Source organism: Centruroides vittatus, unplaced genomic scaffold (assembly GCF_030686945.1).
Source record: "Centruroides vittatus isolate TY-2023 unplaced genomic scaffold, ASM3068694v2 contig_2433, whole genome shotgun sequence".
NCBI lineage: Eukaryota > Metazoa > Arthropoda > Arachnida > Scorpiones > Buthidae > Centruroides > Centruroides vittatus.
The window spans coordinates 196,086-223,191 of record NW_027121533.1 but is presented as its reverse complement, the minus strand read 5'-3'; the positions used below and the strand labels follow the sequence as shown (position 1 = coordinate 223,191).

Sequence of the window (27,106 nt, the reverse complement as noted above, 5' to 3'; positions counted from 1 at the left end):
AGGAAAAGTGTGTGTGGGGAGGCACGATTTTTTTTTCACCCGCTTTGAAGCTTATTAACTCCTGTGCCTTTTGTCGAAATTTCTAAAATTTTGCAGGGAGGTTTGTGTATTAGGAGGAAATGTTTCTAAAAATTTTCAGGAAAATCAGACCGTCGACTCGGGGATATGGCCCACTCCCTTAATATTTCCCGAATCAATACAAAGACTTTAAAGGGAATGATAGTAATTATTAAAGATGAAAACAAATAAAGAATGACAGGAAAGTCCAACAATAACGTTTGTCAGTATTGCAGTATTTTTGTTTTTTTAATGAATAGTTTCAGCATTAATCAACATTATTATTTACTACTTAGTTCAAATCGATCTTGTAATGTTTTCTATGTAAGTAAATTTCATCATTTACATGTATTTTGTTATTTAATCATTGTAGGTCAACGATAACAATCTTCACAGTTCCTTAATTTTACGAGTACCCAAGTTTACTTTTATAGGTAGAGAGGAGAGAAAACATGTATTTATGAAATATAGATCTATTATAATTCATAAAGTTGTCAGTTTTATGGAAATTATGTCTTGTAAAGAGATTAATCACTTATTAGAAAAAAGACAGATCACTACGTGAGCTTATTCGCTGTTATCAGTGGCGATTTAAGAGGATGTGTTTTTCTCTGGGATCACTGTGTAATACATTAGTACAGCATTGTCGGTCTAATACACAATGTGTATTAGAAAGACTTGATGCCGTCAAATGAACAACTCTTATAACCTGCCAGACGAATGTTCTAGAATGTTTCCGATACATCTACAAGGAAACTTCTGGAACGAACTCGATCTTTTTTCTACAGTGATTCAGTCACGTAGTGTGCAAGTGCTCGATACCCATTCATTTTTTAAAAATCATAATAAGAAATAAAATAATTGATTCACATTGAATTATTTGTTAACAAAATGTAATTTTAGATTTGTTTGTTCTTAAAACGGAATTTTTTTTTTTTTTTTTTTAGTTATAAGTTTTTATGCCTAAAGTCTCTGGCAGTTCAACCGAATACATCATCTCGTAAGTAACGCAATAGCCTGTTGTCATTGTTGAGCTGTATGACAATCAAATAATTTATCTCCTATGACTTCTTTTTAACAACTGTTTTTTTTTTTTTTTTAATTTGATGTCATTTCAAATATAGTTTCATAATTTTTCAATTTTTACTGTTGATAATTTTTATATTTAATAGATAAAAATAATTTAGAATAAAATAAAATAACAGATTTTATAATTCTAAGTAATTTGTGATACACATTTAGAGTTTTAATAGTTTTATTAAAAATTTTCAAAGTAAGAAAATAACTTTATGACTTTACTCTACAATCTTGGCTTTTAGGCTAGTATAAATTTTGTTATACCAATTTTCATATTTAAATGGTGTATTTTATTAATATTATTTTAATATATTATATGTTTAAAGTTTATTTCAAGGGGCCTCAATATATGACAGTGAGCATACAGGATTTTTTTAAACTCTTTCCACTCTGTGGGTACTAAGAGGGCCTCTTTTTAGCATGCCCACTATGGGACAACCAGGTGGTGAAGGATGGACTGTCCTCTGGGGTTTTTCAACCCATCTTAATTCAATCCTGGGTCCCTCAGAGCAGTATGCTGTCATCTTAGCCTCTTGGTCATCCGGTTGTCCTATGGGATAAAATATGATTTACAATAACTTTCCAGAAACCAATTAAGTCATGAAAATACAATACTACTGTATATTTTATCTATATACAATATGTAATGTATATGAAATAGAAATGATAAAAATCCAAAGAATTTTTGTGTAAGTATTATTTAACATATGATAAGTTTTTCAAACATAAAATTTACTTTTCTGAGCTGAATATATTAGCTGAATGTCATGTAAAAAATTATAGACCTATAAACTTCCACTGTTGTCCGTTCCTTACTTAATCTCGAGAATGGAGTAAGATAGATGAAAGCTGAGACCAGATACGGAAAGTTTAAGGTCAGGAGGCTGCAATTAACTAAACAAGAACTTATATGAAAACCAGAAGTCACATTATTTCAATTCAAAAATTTTTCCCTAAAAGAAGTTAGATAGATAACTGGCATGACTCTATTGATAACAGAAGAAAAGTATTGTGTATGGGGGCAAGACACTACTAATTTAAGGTAGAATGCATATTTTTTAAATTAAAATAAATTAAAAACATGATTAAAAACATCAGCCCACCAATGTGATAATGTCACAATAAATAATTGCTTGTTTGATATATATTTCATTTGTAAATGAAGTTTTATTTATTGGTGAATATCTTGTACGCAGTAAAAATGCATATTTGAAATATATAAAACTAACTTTTTTTTATAAAAATTTTTTTTTTATTTCTAAATTAATAACTCGAAATATTAATGAATGAATGTAAATTTACATAAATAATGCATCAACAGAAAATTAGATCGACTATATGATTGGATAAAATAAATCGGCAAACATTAAACATTTGTAAATAGTAAACTATCAACTTGTGGAGGATTATCTTGATATTCTATCAGATAAGACAACTTAACTAAACAATTATTGAGAAATCTGGAATATTTATAGTTTTGTCATATTGACAAGTAGAAATAAACAATTGACTGGGTCTACTAATGGTTTTATTTACTCTGTTTCTGGTCCAATAATATAATCTACCAAACTTACTTTTCAAGAGGTAACAATATCCAATAATATATTAAAAAATTAAATAAACAGTCTCTATAGAAACAAGTTCTTCATTGTTTTACACTATATTTTTCTTTGTTCTTGGCATTGAATTCTGCAATCCGTTCTTCAATAATGGGTCTGAAATGTCGAACCAGCCCCTGAAAAATACAAAACTTCAGTTGTTTTCACAAGTAAATTTCAAAATTTGATCAATTTGTTGTTATGTACATTAGCTTAATTAAATGGCATTTCTTAAAATCTATCTTTCTGAGTTAAATTCTGGAAAAATTAAAAAATGATAACTTTTGAACGAAAGAATAAAAAAATTTTAATTTCTGTACCAGTATGGTTTATAAAACAAAGAATTGTAGTATGTAGAAAGATACAATTAAAATGATTTTAAGGATATATTGAGAAATGTTAAAATCATAATTATTCCTACTTCCAAACATTCATAGAAATCAATTAATTTTTTATATCTTATATTTAATTATCAAATGATAATTGCATTTCAATGTACATTTTTCTAAAAGGCAAATCATCTAAGAGACAGAAAAAAACTATAAGCAAAAATTGAAAGATGTTATAATAAGCCTTTTTCACATATATTTCTGTAAGAGGTAAGAGTAAACTGTTTTCAAGCCAAAAAATTCTATAAACAATAAATGCTACTACTTTTATTTCTAAACTATAAAAAGAATCATAATTCATACAAACATATTTAATTCTCCATATAAAAGTGAAAATTTACAATTAAAAATTTAATATCTTTTCATTTTTAATACTTTTTCATTATAATCATATTTTTTGAACGTTTATTTGTAATTATTAATAATTAAATTACAGAAGAGGGAATGCAGGATTTCAGGTGGTGGGAGTGCAATGAGTAAATTTGCAAAGGATAAGTGGATTTCCAGAGGCACAAATGACTGTGTATGGGAGTGTTGTAGTGCCTGTGCTCATGTATGATAGTGAAATTTGGATATGGCAGAATAACAACAGGAGTTCATGTGAGATGAAGTATTTCAGAGGAGCGTGTGGCATAATGAGGAGAGACTATGTAAGTGAATCTCTTAAATCAGAAAGAGAATGTGAGGACGTTTGCTAGAAGAGGCATGAGTGTGTCTGAAGCAAAAGAGGTGTGTCTGGACAGGAAGGTGTGGAGAAGGTTGCTGAATGAATGTTTTGTAGGATTGTAGTTTCATTTTTCTTGCTGCTCACCCTTTTTGAATTATGAGCTTGAGTTTATGTATGTATGATTTAAATTATACTACTAGGAAATAAAAGTTGTGTGAGAATAAATATTTATTGGTTTAGCAATTTTAAAAGTTATCTTGTTACATTACACTTACCTGTACAGGCCAGGCTGCACCATCTCCTAGAGCACAAATAGTATGACCTTCAATCTGTTTGCTTAGTTCATAAATCATATCTATTTCATCTGTTTTTGCATTTCCATCCACTATAAATTTAAAAAATATATATGTATATTAGGGTGTCCCTTATTTTTCGAATATCTTTTTTTTCTAATGCATATGGCCTAGTTTTGTTTATTTTACCCTTAAATACTCACACAATAAATTTCAGCTCATTTTGGTCACTAGAACCAGTGCCGACTTGCACCAAACCACGTCCATACATGTTGCGCTACAGAAGTGGCATGTATTCGCTTTGTTCACCATTCTAACACAATTTGTCGGGCTATTAACACGTATAGTTTTATTTTTCGAAGATGTCAGTGGAATTACGAAGCACTAAAAAACATATTTTTTTAGTCGGAAAGATAAACCACCAAATTACGGGTGAAAAATTACTGTCAAATCGGCAAGTACTCGCAGTTTTGTTTTTTTAACATTCGTGAAGTTAAATTATTGGGTTGTTCGGAAAGTAATTTCGTTTTTTTCGTGAAAAAGAAAACAACTTTCTTATAATCTATATATATATAATCGAGATGAGTTGATAATAATAATAATAATCAGCACAGAGCCCAAGCGGTTAGGAGTTGAAAGTTGAAATTTGGTACACAGTTAAGGTACATCATGAGAACGCACACTAAAAAGGAATTTTTAGAAATTCATCTCCACGGGGGAGAGGGACAGGATTAAGGCTTAACACTTTTATCAACAATGGAAGTGTTAGGTAATAATAGAAGTGTCAACAATGGAAGTGTTATGTAACTATAAAGTTTGCTACAACATATTAATCTTAATTTTCGCTAAAACGGTTAGGAGTTGAAAGTTGAAATTTGGTACACAAGATGCCAAATTTAAGTACCAAAGTGTTAAGTGACAATGATAGTGTTAAGTAACAATGGAAGTGTCAACAATGGAAGTGTAAGTAACTAAGTAACAATGGAGAACAAGAGAAAGCGACGTGCAAGATTTACAGGCACTGGAGGAAAAAAAAAAAGAAAAAGAGTAATATGTTAGAACATATTCGAATTTCAAATTTAAACAGATTAGTTCGGTTTTTCTCGACCTTTCTTCTTTAGGACATTGGATGAAAATCGAACGATATAATCAGAACATGTGAAAATCGAACAATATTAGAAACATTCGATTTTTAAATTTGACCTTTCTTTAGAAAAATATTTAGTTTGTTGATGAATTACTCTTTTTCTTTTTTGACTATAATATAATAATCTTAATCTTCGCTATCGTTACTTTTGCCCGAGCAATGCTGGGCCTAGCTGCTAGTATATAAATATTTTATTCAATTATATATTGACCATTTTGGTCCAATACCTTTTGCCATCTTTCTGGTAGTAGCATGATTCCATGCTCATAAAATTTCTGATCTTTGCTTGCAAAAAACTGATTCAAGTGATTTTTGACATCCTCATTTGAAGTAAATGTTTTTACCATTTAAAAAATTTTGTAAAGATCGGAATAAGTAATAATCCGAGGGTGCCAGATCTGGTGAATATGGTGGATGTGGTAGCACATCCCATCCAAGCTGTAACAACTTCTGACGAGTTAGCAAACTTGTGTAAGGTCTGGCACTATCATGGTTGAAACACTACACCTTTTCTGTTGATCAATTCTGGCCTTTTCTGTTTGATAATATCACTCAATTTGGTCCAGTTGGATGGCAGTAGACATTCGAATCAATTGTAGAATTGTCTGATAGAAGCTCAAAAAAAAAAAAAACCAATTCCCTTAAAATCCCACCAAACAGAAAGCATCATTTTTTTTATGAATATCGGCTTTTGAAGTGCTTTGAGCTGGCTCATCTTTTCTACTCCATGATCGCTTGTGTTCGACATTGTTGTATACAATCCATTTCTCGTTACCAGTTATGATTTGTTTCAAAAATGGATCATTTTCTTGATGTTTGAGAAGCAAATCACAGATGTTAATGCGATTGAGCAAATCTCTTTTCTTTAAGATCATGTGGAACCCATATATCAAGCTTTGAAACAAAACCAAGATGTTTCAAGTGGTCATAAACGGTTGAATTGGACAAATTTAATCTGTTAGTGATTTCTCGTGTTGTTATTTGGCAATTTGCTTCAATCAATGCCTTTATTTTGTCTTCATCAGCTTCAACTGGCCTTCCAGATCGTGGTGCATCTTCAATATCAAAATTGCCAGAACAAAATTTTGCAAACCAGTTTCGACATTGTCATTCTGTGAATACATCTTCTCCATGCACATCACACAATTTTTTTCTCGCTTGAACAGCATTCTTACCTTTTCAGTAATAAAAGAGCAAAATATGCTGAAAATGCTGCTTTCGATCTTCCATATTTGATGGGACACACCAAAAAAAGTAATTGCATAAAATCAAACAAATTTTTTTAAAAATAAGCCTTAAAATGCCAGCTATCAAAATATATAATGACAATACAGTTTAGAATGAAAATGGCAGGAAAAATATGACTAATCCCTCTAGTGGTAAAAAAAAAATGAAATTACTTTCCAAACAACCCAATAACTCTGAGCAAAAGTGCAAATCTTGTAATATGTGAATGTATCATATTTTGGGAAAAAGCTAGAATACCTACAAAATCTATACCTGTGTCAAGAAATTGGTGGATCTTTATCCGTACAAAGAGAGAGTTGCAAAAAAACAGTAAGAAAACTCAAGATGTTTATAAGCACCGCAAGAAAACTTCCAAAATGACATCTGTGCTGATTGCTGCAAGAGGTAGGCATGACAATGCACAGTGTGCAAGTCACTAAGATCTTGAACACTTGTCTATGTAAGATAGCCTGGGGCACTATGACCTTCAATAACAAATATTTTCACAGCTTTACTTTGTGCCCAAAAAATACAGAAAAATTTTCTGTTCATCTGAGAAACATCTCAACCTTTCCATCATTTATTTCCAACTGAACTCATTTCATATTAGCCCAAACTACTGCAAAGTTTGAAGGACTCCCTAGGGCTACCAAGAGCATTGTACTGGAAACAATGCCCTTGGTAGCCCAATAGTTATAAAAAAAAAAATAATATATCTCATAAACTAAATAATGAAGAATGTTGAAATTTATCAATTGCAAGAGATTCACCACAGAATTATTCAAAATTGTCAAATTTGAGGTACAGAAATTATGTGGAAAAAACTGCATGTGATCATGGGATAATGATCATATAATAAATTTATTACAAATTGTAATAACTTACCAAATCTTGCCATTATTTTATTCATCCATCCAACACCTTCTCTGCAAGGAGTACACTAAAAAAAGAAAATATTAAGTTATAATAATATTTGAGTATTTAAAACATTATATTTTTAAAGAAAAGTGTAAGATTTAAATTTAATATCTTAACATTTTATTTCAATGAATTTTAACATTAAAAAATAATCCAGCAATGAATTGCTTAACTTTTCCGGCAACATTTGGTGGTGCCATCTGTTATAATATTTTATTAAAAAACTTAATTTTGATTGTAAGGATGGTTTTTATAAAAATATTGTAAATACTAATAATGAAGAAAATTGTCATTAAGTCTGATCCTACTGGAAATATACATGACCCCTTTATCTCCCTATTCCTTGGCCTTTAATCATAATTTAATGGCATCAATCCCCCTAATACATAAACCTCCCTGCAAAATTTATGAAATTTTTAACAAAATGCACAAGAGTTATTAAGCTTCAAAGAGAGTGAACAAAATTGTGCCCCCCACACAAAAACATCATACATACAAAAAAAAAAAAAAACGCCCCAATTTTTTGCATTTCTTGATGTTTCAAGGTTCTGAGTCCAAAAATGTAAAAATCTGAGATCATTTTTGACTGATCACCATACTTTCCCTCTGTTATATGTAACAGCTGGAAAAGTAAAAAGTAAATTGTTCAAACATTTTAAAGTTAATTTCTAGGATGTTTAACATTTGAATATATTAATCTGATATGTTCATTAAAAATATTATAAAATATCTCCAAGAACTGTTCAATTATAGTTTTCTATTAATGAGACTATTTAAGCCAGAAAAGTCTGCAAAGAACACAATAAATTAAGCTGAAATTTAAAGCATTGTGTCAAAGACTAATATATTGACATAATGAGGGATAAATATGATCTCCTCATAGCATAACATATTGCTGTATCATATTTAATCTTGTATTAACATTATAAATTCAGCAGTTTTTCATTACTAATGTTCTTTATCTTAATTTAGATGAAAAGAGTGAAGTAAAAATTTCTACCTTTTCAAATCAAGAATACCACATATAAAGAGTCTTTCAAAACTAATTGATATATTAAATTATTCATAATTTTATAAAGAAATGGCATTACATAGATGGAAATGAAGACCAGATTTGGAAAGCTTAGACTAGAGGCCCCAATTAACTATTATATAGAAACTTCTGGTCTAAACCAGAGGTCATATTATTTCAATTCAAAACTTTTCCCCTGAAAAGAGTTAGATGGATGACTGGCACGACTTGATTGCTAACAGAAAAAGTATGATGTATAGGGGCAAGACACTACTAATTTGAGGTGGAAAGCACATTTTAAATTAAATATATTAAAAGTATTATTAAAAATTGCAGCCTGACATTGTGACAATGTCACAATAAATAATTGCTTGTTTCATTTGATATACTTTCAGCAAGCACAAATATACATGTGTGCAAAAATTAATTATAATAGGAATGAAAATATATCCAAAAATTAATTAGGTTGTTAGATAAAAATACATTTTCTTGTAACTTTTATTGAAAAGTCTGATAGAGTTTAAATCACATCAAGTGAGAGCATTGGATAAATTCAGTAGAGATAACAACTACATAACTATTAAGCAAGCTGCTAAATAGTTATTTTATAACTGCTATTTAAAAGCATGTTTTACTGAACAAATACCATTTTTTCCACTGTTTTAAAACTACATTATTTTTATTCAACAGACAAAGAATTTTAGTACAGATTGAGAACAACAAATTTTCTATTATGACTATAAATAAAGCTATGTTTAAATGTTGTACTTTTTTGTTAGCATTTGTACATGGGATTACATAGTTAAAAAATATTTCTAAAAATATAATCTCAACTTATAATAATGAATTCATAAGATACAAAATGGCTTGGTTACTGACAGTTTTCCATATATCAATTGGATCATAAAGCAGGGTATCTACTGTATATTAAATTATTTGTTATTTCTCTAGTAGTTCTACAATATTAACTAGCATTTTTTTATTGTGACATTGTCACAATGCTGGGTTGCAATTTTTAATCATTTTTTTGATTTATTTAATTTAAAATATATGCTCTCTACCTCAAATTAGTAATGTCTTGCCCCTATACATAATACCTTTCCATCAGCAATACAGTTGTGCCTGTCATCTACCTAATTCCTTTCAGTGAAAACTTTTTGAACCAAAATAACATGACTTCTGGTGCAAATCAGAAATTTATATATAGTTAATTGGGGCCTTCTGCCCCTAAGCTTTCCATATCTGGTCTCAACTTTCATTTATCTAACTCTTCTCAAGATTGAGAAAGGATGGATGAATGGACAGACGGAAGAACAACAGTTAGAATTTATAGGTCTACAATTTTTTCAAATCGCAGCCCAATAACCAAAACAAATTTCTAGTTGCTTAACAATTAGCAAACATACGAGAAGAGTCAGAAAAATCCTTGATTATAAAATATGCTAATTTTTAAAACAAAAATCCAAATTTCTTATTTCAAAACTCACCTGACCGCAACTTTCATGTTTGTAAAATTCTATTAAACGAGCAATAGCTTTTATAATATCTGTCTGTTTGTTCATCACAATGAGTGCAGCAGTTCCTAATCCAGACTGTACTTCAATCAATGCATCAAAATCCATTAGAACATTATCACATACACTGTAAACAAAAAAAAAAAATTATATCAATATAACAATAGAAGTTAAAATTCAAACAAATTAATTTTAGTTAGAAGTCCCTTAACAAATCAAGACCTGGGAGCAATAGTGGTTTAATTGATAATCATATCCATTTTCCAGATATCAGTATATTTAGAATGCCAAAGACACTTTATTTTGGGTATTAATGGTGTAAACATTAAACTATTATTAAGAAAGATATAGGAGCTTGAAATTAAACTGAAAATACAAAGACATCATTAGTTATGAGCAATACTGGCCTACTTGTCAGCAAGTGCTGCATCTGTTGTTAACAGCAAAAGCTTAGCCAATAATACATGCTGCTTAAGATCACATATAAACAAATAATTGCTAGATAATAAATCTAGCAATTATTTGTTATTAGAAGAATGTGTTATTGTCAAGATTGCATATTGAAAAACCCTCTCCAATAAGAAAAGTTAAATCCATTGCCATTTTATAATTCTTGTGGTATAAATAGTAAATGAAATCCTTACATATTAAATTAAGGTTTGATGGGTTAGGGCAATGCAACATGACAGTGATATGTCAAGGGAGGGACCCTCTCAAGGCGACTTTATGTGGAAAACTGGCCCATATTTAGGCATTAGACATGTGAAAAAAACCCAGAAAAATTCCACTTGGCCAAGTCTGTTGGCCAGGGATGAACCCACAACCAACTACCAGTGCTCATTAATTGTATTCACTCGCCCATTGATGGGACATTTCATATTACAAGATATTTTTGTAAATAAAAGAGAAGAGCAAATTCCAATTTAAATACTGCATTAAATTACAGTATTTTATAGCATCACTATTTTTAAAGTAAAGTTTACAAAACTGTAATAAAGTTTACAAAATCATCAAATGAATGAATAAACTATGTAAATCTTCATCACTTTGTAATTATCTTACATAATATATTTGATAATTAAGAATCAAGTTATTCTTAACTTTCAATTAAAAACTTCTAATATGACAGCTGAATGACTGAGGCAGTAGACATAAACCTGCCACTCCGGAAGACCCAAATGAAGATCAGGAATCTTGGGAATTTTTCATGAGTAGTCTGTCCTGGATTTATTGAGCCTTGTTTTACCTTCATTGTGAACCTGACCAAACCCATAATGGGCATGATTAAAAAAGCTTATGGAGTAAGAGGAAGAAATAAGCCAAACAACTTTAAGAATCAATTCAAACTTCATAATTTCAATTTTCATATTATATTCATTTGTCATATGCACAAATCATTTTCAACAGCCACAACTAGTAACTAGAATTCTCAGCTGTAAATATTAATTATCTTATTGTTCTACATATTATCTAATCTCAAAAATAATTTCTTCCATTTATAAATCTTGCTAAGATAAAAAGTGCCTTGTGTTTACTATATTTTACAAATGCTTAATGACATAAACCAAATATGATAATTTTTATTATAATTTGTTGCTTGTTATTTTAAAAAAATATTTTGTGAATTTAATCAAATGATAAAGCCAGATAATTGACAATATATTAATAATCACTTAAATAATTTGAGCTTGGTTTTCTATATAATTTTCTGAATGTACTCATTAGATTTGAAAAGTCTGAGTAAATTTGAGCAAAGCAAAGAATCAATTTTTTTTTCTCATTTTCAGAAATATTTTAAAATTTTTTAAATAAAAATTTAAATGTATTTATTATTCTAAACTTACTGTTTTGGTATAACTGGAGTAGAAGATCCACCAGGTATAACTCCAAGCAAATTATCCCATCCACCAATAACTCCTCCAGAATGCCGTTCGATAAGTTCACGTAACGGAATTGACATTTCTTCTTCGACAGTACAAGGATATTTAACATGACCGGATATATTGAATAACTAAAATAAAATAAAATAGATATATAATGGATATTTTAACTTGGATTACTCCAATCTCTCAAATGATCAGAACATCCTAAGAATTTAACATTTAATTCAAGGGTAAGGGATTACGTAAAATATTAAAGAAATCCAATTGAATAAAAAGAAAATAATATAAGAATAAATTCATCAACTGCTGTTCATTATAGTTAAAATTAAATTTCACTAAAGTAATTATTACTACTACTATACCAACTTTTCCAAGAAGTTTGCTAATTATTCTTTTACTTCTCTCATAGCAAATTTAAAGAAGAAAAAATTACTATTTTCTCCATTTTCAGTATCTTCTAGGATGTTTTACTTTTTCAAGGAAAGGTCCAGCACTTCCGTTATTCCTAAACTCTTGTGTTCTGAGAACGATTTTCCTGACTGCACGGAAATTACAAAAGAATTCTTCGTAGCTGAGCATCTTTCTCTTTTTAAACAGATCTTCAAATCAAACATCCAGAATTCTTAATAGATATCTAAAGTTTTTAATACAGATTTGACAAGATAAGATTCTTGACGAACATCCCAATGTCTATATATTTATCTGATCAACTACAAAAATTCCTTCTATAGAAGATCAGCCAATCCAAAATCTGAATAATTCCTAAAAATTACTTTTTTTTGTATAGATACTTCACAAAGATTTGCAGAATTAGAAGTACAACTTGACTATAAGGTTGGGTGCCGGGAGGCGGCCAAAGTCTCGTTCCTCCTTTTTGTCGGCTAACAGGTCCGGGAGACCTGCCCACGTCAAGATGGCGGTTCGGATGAGTTACGCGTTGCGCATTTTTATGCGAGTGGAGGAAGTGAATGGGGTCGACGGTAGAGCGGCGGATGATAATATTCGAATAAAAGACATAGCCAACGGATAATAACAACAACAAGAATTTATTTAAGCTAGCAAGATAATTACAAAAGGGGCGCGCGAAGGTCGCCTCTTTCTGGATTCGCGGAGGGAGAGTTTACATAAATTCGGGTCATACCTCGTGATCCGGGTCGGTCCTCGTAGTCGACACGATTCCGTTGATTTCAGGCGGTTCCCCTCGATTTTTGTTCGCACACGCACAGTTAAAAGACAAACGTAACCGACCCCCCTTTTCTCTGTCGTCGCCCTTTTATTCTCTCGGTCACGAGTTCCAGTTTCGCCAACCCGCGTTTTTCGACTCTTGTTCCTCCTGATTCATTTTTTCTTTCTTTTGACTCATATCCCTTTTCCTTCTACTCGCGCGGAAAGGGATGTATCATTACCGGCTTAATTCCGGTGGGTTCGAACTTTCACAATAAATAAGACGTTTTAGGAATCAACTGTGATGCTATCACAGTAAATTTTTCTGCATAAGTTGATAATAGGTCTGATTCAATATCAACAAAAAACAAAATAATCAACAAATACTTTTAGAAATCTAAAATGGACATCAGTTCAAATTGAATCCTATTGAACTTGGCAATTAATTAGACTCAATTTAAACTCTTTATAATATTTAAGAGAACTTCTTTATCATATAAGCTTGATCATTAAAAACTTAACTAAAACAATTGTTGATTTTAATAAGATACCGGCAGTTTATCCAAGCAGTTTACCAATAAGATACCCATAAAAAATTTTTTTAATACAATAAACCTTAACCATAATTAGATTAAACCAAATTCGTTTCTAGTACTTTAAGGTTCCTGCAAGTAAATATAAAGGAGATTGTTGAAAGTCCTTTTTATATGAACTTTGAGATTAAAAGAATTATGCAAGTTATTTTTCCGAGAATCTTCTAAGAAGACAATCCAAAAATTTTTTTTTAACTAACCAGATTCAGATTTTTTTATTGAGATCTATGGATGAAAGACAGTTAAAGTTTATAATTTTAACTTAAAAAGAAGAGGAACAGAGTAAACTCATTATTTTTCCTGTTTACTTTTCTTATGACATTTTCATTTTTACAAGCAAGATTAATGTTTAATGAAATGTCTCATTTCCTTTGTTATCTCATAAGATGTAATTTCCTTCTCTCTCATATTTCATAGGTAATCAAATAATCTCAAGAAAACTTTTTAAATTATTCGATAGGAATTAACTTTCATATTTTGAATAACTGTAGTGGATTCATTTTTGTATCATCTAACAGGAAAGATATTTCTAGAATTTCAGTTGATATGTGATAGTTGCAGTAGAATGGAAAAATGGATGTTCTCTCTGATCACTTGAACTTTGAATCTTTTACTTATTGTATTACCTGTGTTGTAGTTGTTTCCGTCTATAGAAAAGCTGTTATTAAAATGGAGGCAAAAACCTAAGGTCTTAATACGTATAAAAAACTTTTTATATTTCATTTGGTTGGTTGTCTCAACAGTTACTTTTTATATCTTTTGATAATTCAGATATTAAGCTTTTCTGGTTAAGTAAAAAAATAGTAATCAGATTACAGTATGTACATCAGTAATGTAGCTTTAAGCACTAATTTGCTTAATTTATTAAAGCTGTTTTCAATAAATTAGGCAAAATAATCACTTACATTTAAACTTTAAAATAATAATTCTGGTAAAATAAAAGCTTACATTTTGGGAATAATTAGAAAAATCCATTCATAAATATACTAAAACCATACAGTAGTTCCTATGTACACTTACAAGAATTTTCTGATAAACCCACTCATGAAGTTCATAAATGGGTTCATCTGCATATACTGGAAAGTAAACATATATTGTTTTTTATATAAATTTATAAAATAATAATTATAATTTTTAAATGTGTGTCAAATTTATTTTATCAAACATAAAATTTTCTTTAAGTTCTTTGAATGTTGTGAATATTCCAAAACAAATAGTAGGTTTTTGTAATCTAATTCGTTTAGCAATTTAAAAACCAACATAAAAAATCAAAAATTGATCCCTGTTAATGTCTTTTCATTTAGAAGTCTCAGAAATAATGCAAGATTAAAAAATCATTCAAAAATTTATAATTTATCTTACTTTTGTTCCACTGTTTCGTGGTCTTCCAAATGACACAAACCATTCTCCTCCTCTTCGACAAATATCTGGAGCAACGGCTACAGTTTCGACATTAGCAACAGTAGTAGGGCAACCAAAGACTCCTACATCAGCTGGAAATGGAGGTTTCAAACGAGGTTTACCTTGTTTACCTTCCAAGGATTCAATTAAAGCCTGATAAAAGATAAAATATTCATTTAAAAAATTAACGCAATTAAAAATTATTAAAAAATTCAATTTAACCGAAACAAATTCTTAACATTTGAGATGGTCATCATCAAACATACTGAATTATTGTATTATTCCTCAAACAATTTTCTTCTTAAATACAGTATAAACTATTTATTATAACCAGATAATAACATTTTTATGTAGAAAAAGCCATGCATTTTTATCAAAAATTTCATATTATAATGATTTTATCATTTGCATATTTAATCTTTGCAATTGATAACCTTAAATTTAATAAGGATGAAAATATTACAGATACCCATACAAAAAAAGATGATAATCATGCATTTCTGAAATTATATATAGATTATAGATGTCATTGTATTAAGCTAAATCATCCAGTTGATATGAGAAATTTATTACTAGCAGTGTAAGCAAAATGCTTAGTAACTGAAAGCATCATATTTGTTTCAAATAAAATGCACACTCCAACTTTTTGTCTTGATTTTTTGAAAAAAAACTTAGATTAATCAAGTAAATATGGTAATTCACAAAGATATATGTGACATCAATCAATCTTCAGTCAATTTCAATTTTAACATTAATTCTATTATATCTAATAGATTTTTAATAGTTTAAATATAATTTCTAGTATAAATATATAAAATGACTTTTACATAATGTGAAATTTGAAATGAATAAAATAAAAACACATTCATTCTTTTAAAGTTAAACTATACGTAATTTATTAATACTCAAAGTAATAAAATTGTGTGTGTTGGAAACAGGAAAATTTTATAATTGATTAATTTATTTGTTTATAAATAAAATCAAAAATATAATTAATCTTAAAAATTAATAATTAACTGTTTAAACATAATTAGTTTATATGGTTAAGTTTAGGGGTAGGGAGATAATAGGGGTCACGTATATCTCCAATAAGGTTAAGCTTAATGATAATTTTACTTGTTATTAGCATTTACAATTTTTTATAAAAATCCATCCCTCAAAATTAAGCTATTTGCCATTTTATAATAGTTAAAAGTATAAAAAGTTTATTTTAATAAATTATGATAACAAATGGTGCCATTAAAATTTTAAATAAACCAGCAACAAGTTGCTCAACTTTCCAGACAACAAGAGTTCAGCAACTCATTGCTAGTTTATTTTACATGAATTATTATTATTTCCATATCATAATTAGATAATCTGTTGTTATAATTCTTATGTGCTTTATTAAAATAAACAATTTTTAGAACACTTACTGTTTCTTCTCCACAGATATAAGCCCCTGCTCCACGATGTACATATACATCAAAATCATAACCTGAACCACAAGCATTCTTTCCAATTAATCCTGCATTATAAGCTTCTTGAATTGCAACTTGCATATTTGATGCTTCATTATAAAATTCTCCTCGTATATATATGTATGCTGTAAACAAGTCCATCATTAAAATTTGTCTTAATAAGGTGTATATAATAAATTTAGGTTTAACAATTATTATTATTTTTAAATTGAAGAAAAGTAACTGTTAAACAACAACTAAGTACACAGAAAGTCAAGACGAACAAATCTTTACTTCTTAAATATTTCTTATACAGAATAATTTGAGTATCTAACTTTAAAAATATAATCTTTAAATAATTCATATTTTACATACTTAATTTTATATTAATCTGTTATTATTATTATGAAAATGATAATTTGTAGTCCATTTTAAATTATGTATATTATTAACACTTGAAATAAAGTTAAATTTTAATTGTAGTTTAACAGACAGTTTTTGAATTTGTCACAATTGATTAATTTAAACAAATATATAGTTATAGTCATAATAATTGTCTTTATTAACTAAAGAATAGTTTTATTCTCTTAATGATAAATATATGATGATATATTTTAAAATGTATGTTCGAATATTCAAAAAATAATAATTCGTTTGAGCTGTAGATACACCAACTGCTATATATTATCAAGCTATTATTATATTATCATATATATTTTAAGGCAGTTGGTGTGGATTTACAGTGATGAATCAGGTTTCGGAAAATGTTTATATTTGTTTGAGCTTGTTGAACCTACATGATATTCAATTTGTCTGAAGATATCTTCATTTCAGAGATAAAAATGCTTGTAACTTTGGATTTCTGTTCTGTATTGATATTGTCATAAATATGCTTTTGTAAAACATTAACCATTTACAATTGAAACTTTGTGGACAATTATTGCATGTATGAAAATGTTTTATTCAATATCATACTTCTTTTTTACAATATGTATTTTGGACCTCTTCCGTTGTACTATAAAAAAATTTAAAAACATGAGTTAAAATTTATAAAATATTATAAGGAGTATTTTTACATAAAGAATTTTTTGAAGATTACTTACAACTAAACTGTTTACATATAAAAATTTTTTTTATTGTTTTCTTAACTTTTTTCCTTCTAGTAATGTTTCAATTTCTTTTATTTCTAGGTTAGATTAAAATTAAATTATTATTTTAGTTTTTTTACATAAATATTTTAAAAAATTATAGAATAACTTACATTCCTGCTCTTTAAAAACCATTCCTTATTCTGATTATAGCATTAAAATTTCTTACATATTGATTACCAGGTTATAAAAAATTAAATTAAAACCCACTTTTAGAATATTAAGCTTAGATATAGTGTCCATGTACCCATCTATAACATGGGACTTATGTATTTATGTATCTAAATATATACTTTGAAAGATAACAACATACAGGATTGGATTATACCATTAATATAGTTGTCATTTAAAAATAACTACATTTAATAACTACTTTAAAGTAACTGAAAATTTTTACAGACAAATTGATGAAATAAGCATGGGAACAATAACAGACCTAATGGCTAAAATATGTATGACAAACATTGATAAAAAAATAAATAATGTTAAAGGTTAGAAATGGAAATAAATAGTAATATTAATTACTGGACATTACAGTAAAATGCGCACACACAAAATTTATTTTTAAACATATGATAAATTGTGTAATACCCAAAAAACCCATCCCTTTTAAATCATATTGTCATTAATAAAATGTAATAATTTAATTACAGAGTTAAAAAAACAATGAGTAGGAAAAAGATAGATTAAATGAAGAAAAATAATTAGTTAAAAAATTCTTATTAAATGATTACCCTCAAAAACTTTAAAAAATGGATAAAGGATTATAAAATACTAGGTTTAATGTCAAAGTAAATAAAAAACAAAATGTCATACATTTTTCATTCCCATATATAAAGAATGTATATAATACGTTTTAAAAAATCTTTTGAGATTCTGAAATACTTGTATGTATTATCCCAAAGTTTAAAAATAAATGTAAATTAATCTTTCATAATAAAAAAAAATAATTTTAATAAAATCTGAAATGTCTGGATAAAGTGTACATGAAATGATAAAAATAAAAACTTTTATATAGATGAAACCAAACCATAATTAAAATTAACAATAAAAGAACATGAAACTGGTATTAGGTTAAAATATAAAGAATCTCCATGGTTTATGCACATCAAAGAATATAACTGTAAAATAGACAAAAATACCATTAAAATTTTATGTAAAGAAAAAAAATCTAATAAAAAGGAGAATTAAAGAACACTGTTTTATAAAAAAAATTTTAAAAATTTGTTAAATTTAAACGATGGACTCAAATTAGACGTGTGTTGAATGGTGTCATCCCGCAATAAATAGTTTCTGTAACCACAACAACACAGTAAAAACTGCAATTCTTGTTGTGTATTAGAAATGTATTAGAAAGCAAAGTTGTAACGTCAATTTTGTAAAACTAGTGAAAATATATATTTTTCAAAAATGTAACTAAAATCTGAAATGTAAGTTATTCTATAATTTTTTAAAAATATTTATGTAAAAATTAAAATAATAGTTTAATTTTAATCTAACCTAGTAAATAAAAAAACTTGAAACATTACTAGAAAGAAAAAAATTAAGAAAACAACCAAAATATTTTATATGTAAACGATTTAATTGTAAATAATCATAAAAAAATTCTGTGTAAAAATACCCCTTACAATAATTTATAAATTCTAACTGTTATGTACTTTAAATTTTTTATAGTACAACTGAAGAGGGCCAAACTGGTTATTTGGCCAAAATGCATATTGTAAAAAAAAAGAAGTATTATATTGAATAAAACCTCTTTCTAAATGCAATAATTGTCCATGAGGTCTCAATTGTAAGTGGTTAATGTATAAATTTGAGATCATCCTGTAATCTCAAACACATTATTTTAGACGTTACACGTTAATTATTTAAATCCACCCTTCTTTGTTTCACAATTTGTTTATAGTAACTAACACTTAAAAAAAAAAATATATTAAGTACCTGCTCGAGCACCCATTGCTCTTCCAGCAATTAAACATCCTTCTATTAGTTTATGGGGATCGTGGCGCATAATTTCACGATCTTTACACGTTCCAGGTTCTCCTTCATCAGCATTAACAACCAAATATTTTGGTCTGAAAAACAAGAGGAGAAGCAATAAGTTTGCTTAAAATTAAAATAAACTTCTTATCATAACAAAATATAAATTTCCAACTGTAAATTTAAAGACAAAAATGTGAATACATGTAATTAAAAGAGTTCTGATAAACTGCATATAAAAAATTAAAATTAAAAACCAATTTATTAAATAAATACACATTTTTATAAAATGTTATAATTTCTCTATTTAAATGTTTTCTGAAATTTGTAATTCTGTCTTCAGAAAAATTTATAAATTTTGTTATAATTTTGTTATACCTTAAGATATAAGATTACAGAACAATGTTTAGTATTCAAATTTTAAAGCAGTTATGCATAAAAAACTGCATTAAAGTTATCTATACAGAAATCTTTATATTCTGTGTTTTTTTTTTTTTTTGTTTTGAAATATGATGTTCTTAATAAATTTTTAAATCTTGCTGAATTTTATTCACACACCTTCCATCTGGAGGTTTATTCATAAAACTCCATTTCATTCCTGTTGGAAAACCAGCACCGCCTCTTCCTCTCAATCCCGATGTTTTAATTTCTTTTAAAATCCATTCTTCTCCTTTCAGTAAAATCTCTTTTGTTTTATACCAATCTCCCTAACAAATTAAAATACATGCATAAAATAAATTGTAAATAAATTCTAAAATGCAATATTTGAATCAGCAAAAATATCATTGAATCGTAAATAATTTACAATTATTATACTCTCAATTTTTAAAACTATACAAATAAAAATTTATAGCCAGATGATCTGCCATTTTCCCAATGTATAATCTCTTTGAGCAGGGAGTATCGTCATCTTCTAGCCAATCTAATCGCTTTTCTCAGACAGAAATTCCTTATTACAGTGTTCAACATATGCGGTACCTCTTCACGATGACCAAGTTAATCACTCATTAACATATATTGGAGCAATGGCAAGAGGTCTCACCACGAGAATGAAAGAACATGAATATTCCATAAGAAAAAAACTGACTACTATGGTGTGAGCAACATATGCAAGTAATGAGGAAGTTCACGTTGAACTACAAAATGCTAAATTGTTACACAGAGTATCAGATAAGGCACAAATCAAGTACCCCTAAGCGCTTGAGATCTATTGGGCAATTAACTTCAAGGGAACGGACATGCTATCCACAGCATGGCACACCATTTTTGAACTTGATTCCAATGACAGAAACTCGCATTCAGGAGAATTTAAATTACGGAGGATATTTATGTCATAATTTACATGAAATTATTTGATTATTTATTTGGTTATGCTTAAAATATTTTACATATGTTTAAATTTTAATGCAACATATTTGAATTATGTAATTAATCCAAACTTTTAAAAAAACATTCTATTTTAAGAGCCATTTGTTTGATATCGTTGATGCCTGAAGATGTCTATTACACATAGACAAAATGTTCATAAAAATCTTTTGTTTTTGAATTATGAACTGGTGATGGTTTATTTGGTGAGTGGTATAGCATAGCTTTTCATCTATTTACCTATCGATCTAACAAATTTATTTCAAATTTCAATATTATTCTTACTGATTTGCTATGGGCTTGAGCAATGTCATGTTAGCATGGTAAAAATTTTCTTAAAACTAAAATGTAGCCTTTTCTGAATTTTCTAATGGTAGCTGTTTTATCTGTTGATTAAGTAAACATCTCTTCAATCTGAAAAATTCTTCGGTAGAAGTGAATTGGCTGTGAGGTAGTCTACCAAAGAATTTTTCGGATTGAAGAGACATTTACTTAATCAATTAATAAAATGTAGCTCTATTATAATGGAGAAAAGAAAATATTGTTTTTTAATGGAGTAATTAATACTAAACATGAAAAATGTTCAAATGCTTTTGAGCTTAACAGCTCATCTTTAGAAACAATGTTCTATTGCTATGAAAGTATAAGATTGAGAAAAATTCTAATATAATAATAATGACTTCACTATTATATTAAATACAAAATCAAAAGATTACATAATTAAACATTTTACATTAAAAAATAATTAATGACACAAAAAATGTAACATTGTAACATACTATGTAATGATGTGTAAACAGAAGTTTGTGAACAATTTCCAAAGTGTTACCAGGTTATCTGAGTCATGCTTGTTAACAACTAAGTTAGATTTTAAACCTCTCTCATAAATTTAAATAGCTTCTGTCATCCAAAGATTATCTCTCAATTTTTTCCACTTGATTCCAGGATCCAATGAGATTTATATCCAGGTTTAGTGCTAGGGATATGTTGTATCTACAGAGGAGATTATATCTACACTGTTCAATAATTCTCTCCCCAACGTTTCAAGCTCTTACACCTATAAATTCTGAGTGTACCATCTTGTATTTCTTTTGAGTTTTAGTGTACTTCTACAGGTAATTCGTTTTATACTTTGTATACATCTTTGCTTATGCACACTCTAGAAATGCAACACCACGTAAATTATGATTTCACTACATTTAAATATATTTTATGTAGAATATTAAATAAAATCTATATATTATTTCTTAACTAACTCTGCTTAATGCTCCCTTAAGCTTCCAATCGTGACGTCCATACAAATTTGTGAATATTCTATCTTCATCTTTCAAAGGTCCAAATTTAGTCTAAACCATGTAAAAAAAAAAACAAAAAAAATTATGTTACACAAAGTATATTGTATTTGGAAAGTTACTTTAATACTATTAAAATGTAATAAAAATAGTATTTACCTTTTGTAATTTCTGTCCAGATGTAACAGAAAAGCTTCGAGCCAAAACTAAACTAATGTAATGATTATGAATAACTGAAAAAAATAAATAAATAACAAATAAATTGATTTTTAGAAGTCTAATCAAATATTTTACTATTTTTTCAACTACTTTTCAATATTTGTTTTTTATGTAATTAATATTTAATTATGTAATTAATTATTTAATAATTAATATTTGTTTATATACATAAATTTTTATGAATACCGAAACAGTAAATAACCGTCTTTCAAACTAAACTGCTCTAATAAAAATGTGCCTGATATATTTAATTTCAAACCAGTATATTTATTCATCACTATTTACAGACATTTATTATTTGATATTTTTACTTTACAATGTTTTTTACTAGTGCTTATTTTATTAATATAAAAAAAATATCAAACAACTTAATTCTAAGAATGCTATATATCCGCTATTGTGTTGTTGCTAAACAGAAAACTACTCACAGTGATACCCAAACTTCATATCTACCCAAATAGACATCTTCAGGTGTAAAAAGACGATTCTACGGAATTGTAGAATCGTCATTTTACACCTGAAGATGTCTATTGGAAAGTAGATGAAAATGTTTGTGTAACAGTTTAATTGCTGGAGTTTGGGTATCACTGTGAGTAGTTTTCTATTAACTTATTTATATTTTCCTTCTTTGGGATTACTGATATTACTCTTTAGGCGTTTGGTCAATATAAATTGCAAAATCAGTTTACTGAATTACATCGACACAAACACCAAAACTTACTTTTACATATAAACATCATCACTAAACCTGATATATTATAAGACTAGACACCAACCAGCTAGCTCGATAGAGTTTCGGCAGTTGGTTGGTATCTAGATTTACTTTTACTTCAAATGAAAATCTATAAAATTAAATGAACATTAATGCATTTAATTCTTTATTTTTGATTCCAAAGAAATTAGCTCAATCTTAATCTATTGATTTAAAAAAAAAAATACAAAACAAGATATTTTATTACCACACAATCTAGTAATTCATTGTTATGTATGTCAGTTATAACAATTGATGCATAATTAGCATACGACAACGTTATCAAACCTAGCATTTCTCAACCATATCCACTGTTAAAGGTGCATTGGTTACTTCATTAAATTAATTACAGTGGGCAATTCAACTTTATAACTATTATAAAAAAAAAATTTGGAGATATTTCATACAAAAAATTACTTCTTATAAATAAGCTACAAAATATCTTATTACAGCAATCTCTAAATTATAGAAAGCCAACCAAGCAGCAATAAATTAGAAAGTTATTAATCAAAAGTCTAATAAAAGTGCCGAAGCAGCACTTAATAGATGGCTGGATAGCCAAAATGATCAAGGTACGTGCACACACGACAAGAAGCACATTCAAATCTAAATCAGATTCATGAGAATTTTTTGCGAATGGTCTTGTTCAAATGTGTCAGACTATGTCCAGCTACCTAGGCTTGCCAACTCGTGAAGGTGATTCTGGGAGTTTTCTATTCCAGAAGTAAAAAGTTCCAAGAGATTAGACATTTTTTACTTTTGGAAATATCAAAACAATGTTACCTATTCTTTAGCATTTTAATATATAACCAAAAATTTGATCATCATGTTGAGTAAATATGGGAAGAATAGGCTTCAATTTAGGAATCCAAGAATTTAAAAATTTTTGACAAATTCTGGGAGTCTCCAGGAGAGTTGGAAACTCTACCTCACTCTCTTGCAGGCCTATGAGAACCATAAATCTTTGATCATTACTGTTTATATAAAAACATTCATAAATAATCAGCCTTTTATATTTTGCCCTTATAAAATTACATATAATAATACAGTTTTCCTGCTAACATTGTGTAGATTACCATAACTCAGTGTTTCTTAACCTTTTTCAGACCAGTAAAAGTATGAATTTTATGTGGACCTGTAATACATGCAACTATGAATTATGCTTATTTATTACACTTATATATGCTTAACTAAGAGTTGCTGTATGTAACAAAGTACCTACAGTAACTCTAGATTAGATTACTATTTAAATGCCATACATGATCAACTGTGCCAATGTCAGTGTGATCAGATACTTTTCTGCACACTAATGAAATTTTTTTGCATACCAGCAGGTGAGAAATGCTGCCATAAATCAACTGTTTTGAACATTAAAATAAATGAATAAAATGAGAAATAAATTCACGTATTGTTAAAATAAAGAAAGACTATTCTAAAGTTTCTAAAATTATATTAATTATGAAATATTTTTATGAAAAAGAGTAAAGAAAACTTTTGTGATTTATAAGATAAATGTTTATCATCATCATCATCATCCCAATTCAATTACATCTAAATAAATAACCATCGATACACACATTATTTAAACATTTATCATCTTGAATAATATACAATAGGAAAAATATTTTATAAATTTCATCCATCGAGAGATTTTTGCACATTTTCTGCATTCATATTTATTGTCCAGTCTTTAATTTTGTTTATTATAAATTTATTTATTTATAATAAACAAAATTACAGGTTAAATAAGTTCATAAACTGTACCATCAGCAGCCGCCGTGTTGTTTTGAAGAGCACTCGACAGAACAATTCAGATTGTAAATCATGCAATTTGGATAACAACTTTAAAAAGTAATATTAATTAAAATAATTTTTTTGCATACCAGCAAGTATGCAAAAAAAAAATGACAATAAAAGCAGGTACGATGTGGAAGGACTATTCATTTTCCCAAAAGATCCGTTCGACGTAACAAACTTGCATAATACAGCTTAATGCTCACTACATCATTTATTATCATTTCTTAAACCAGTGTTTCTCAACGGGGGCGATATCGCTCCATGTGGGCATTTTTCCATGTTGCAGGGGCGATTAGTAACAATTTATATCTTTGGGGGTGAAAAACAATTTTCTGGGCGATATAGTAACAATAATTAGATATTTTATTCGTTATATCATACAACAATGTGATATCACAAATGTTAAGAATACAATAATTGAACTAAAAAGAGGTGTGTTCACAAGCACAGATGAATTTTGTGTTCGTTCCACGTATGTCCAGTCTGAAAGGTGGGAACCTTTCTCTCCTCTCTCACCTGACCAAGTTATTCCTTTCCCTTCGTCACCCCTCAGTTCTCTGAATTCTAGATGATCGCAGATGTGGAGTTAATGGGAAGGGGTGCTAATGAATAGCAGATTTTAGACTCTGCTTACAAATAATTAAACAAATAACATTATACTAGTCACTAGTCTATTCAATGCAATAGGAATTTGGCATTAGTCTCGGCCCTCGGCATGGGAATTTTTGAAGTGAAGGGGGCGACGATTCGCTAGAGGTTGAGAAACACTGTCTTAAACTAACCAAGTGTTCTTTTACTTTCTCAGCTATTATACAACAGAGGAAAGTATGGCAATCAAGATTTTTACGTTTTTGGACTCTTGGGACCTTCAAACATCGATAAATGCAAAATAATTGGGTAGTTTTTCTGTATGTATACGTGTTTGTATGGGGGAGCACAATTTTGTTCACCAAATTTGAAGCTTAATAACTTCTGTGCCTTTTGTCGAAAATTTCTGAAATTTCGCAAGGAGGTTTGTGTATTAGGGGGAAATGTTTCTAGAAATTTTCAGGAAAATTGCACCATTGGTTCGGGAAATATGACTTACCACCTTAATATCTCCCAAACCAATCTGAAGACTTAAAGGTAATTATAGCAACTATTAAGGATGAAAAGGTATAAAGAATGCCGGGAAGGTTGCCAACTTTTATTTTTCATGTTTTGTTTAATTGGAGAGACTCGTTCGAATTACTGTATATCCCGGCGAATAAGACAACCTTCAGATAAGACGATGTATAAACTTTCGTCGAAGTTTTATAGTTTAGCATATATCTGTCCTATAAGACGACCCCCAAACTATCAACGGCCTATTTAGTTTAGATCGGCAATCATTATCTGAATAATAATACTCTATAGCGTATATGGAATTATGTCCTATTTGTAATTTTTCGAATGAACAAATTTTATTTTCTTGCATCTGGTGATTTTTGCAAACATTCGCACTAATTCGGGCATTCGGGTAATGACCTTGACTGTTTACAAAAACATCCTATGGGCTATTTTATTTTGTGCACATATCCTACTCTCTTCTAGTAAATAATTACGGTTTGTCTGTCTTTTTATAATGGTTTTAATTTATATAAATTTCAATCTAATTTTTTTGTATCTGTCCTATAAGACGACTCCGGATTTTCGGGGCCATTTTTTATGGTTCAACTATCGTCTTATCCACCGAGATATACGGTAAAGTAAAGTCACCAGGATTTAAAGTTCGGCTGTTCTGCATTAAACATGGCGGCTGCCTTATGGTAGCGTATACACACGAAGTATAATTCCTTTTAAATTATATAATCTCCTCTTTAATCATAATTGAATCACGACTCAAGAGCAAAATACTTTTCATCGCAAATTATTTATTTATTTGTAATAGACAATTGTTAAGAGGTAATAAAGTTATTTTAACAGTGAATAAATTCTAGTTTTAATTTAATGATACTAAATTTTAATCCGCGTACAATTTATATTTATTGCATTGAAACATTTGGAACTTTGTAAAAGTAATTTTGAACAATTTGAGATGTAAGAATACCTCCTTTTAAACGACGAATGCTCTTCTCGACGGACACCGCCGCCATCTTTATTTTCGTTAAAAGTTTATTCCTGATTTAATGCCGTGTATCGTCGTCAGAGGGCGGA

At 28.6% G+C, this 27,106-nt stretch overlaps 1 protein-coding gene across 1 annotated transcript; it reads right to left on the bottom strand.

Annotated features, from left to right (window-relative positions):
* Nucleotides 1-1,446: 1,446 nt before the first annotated feature.
* Nucleotides 1,447-27,106, bottom strand: LOC136971281 (NADH dehydrogenase [ubiquinone] flavoprotein 1, mitochondrial-like). Its single transcript, XM_067265740.1, has 13 exons — nucleotides 27,000-27,106; nucleotides 22,324-22,397; nucleotides 22,129-22,218; nucleotides 20,066-20,214; nucleotides 19,469-19,602; nucleotides 16,356-16,525; nucleotides 14,902-15,093; nucleotides 11,744-11,910; nucleotides 9,873-10,026; nucleotides 7,341-7,395; nucleotides 4,064-4,173; nucleotides 2,792-2,869; nucleotides 1,447-1,684 (listed from the first exon to the last, which is right to left on the bottom strand). Exons 1-13 carry the CDS (start codon nucleotides 27,043-27,045, stop codon nucleotides 1,655-1,657), a joined length of 1,449 nt encoding a protein of 482 aa, XP_067121841.1. The 5' UTR covers nucleotides 27,046-27,106; the 3' UTR covers nucleotides 1,447-1,654.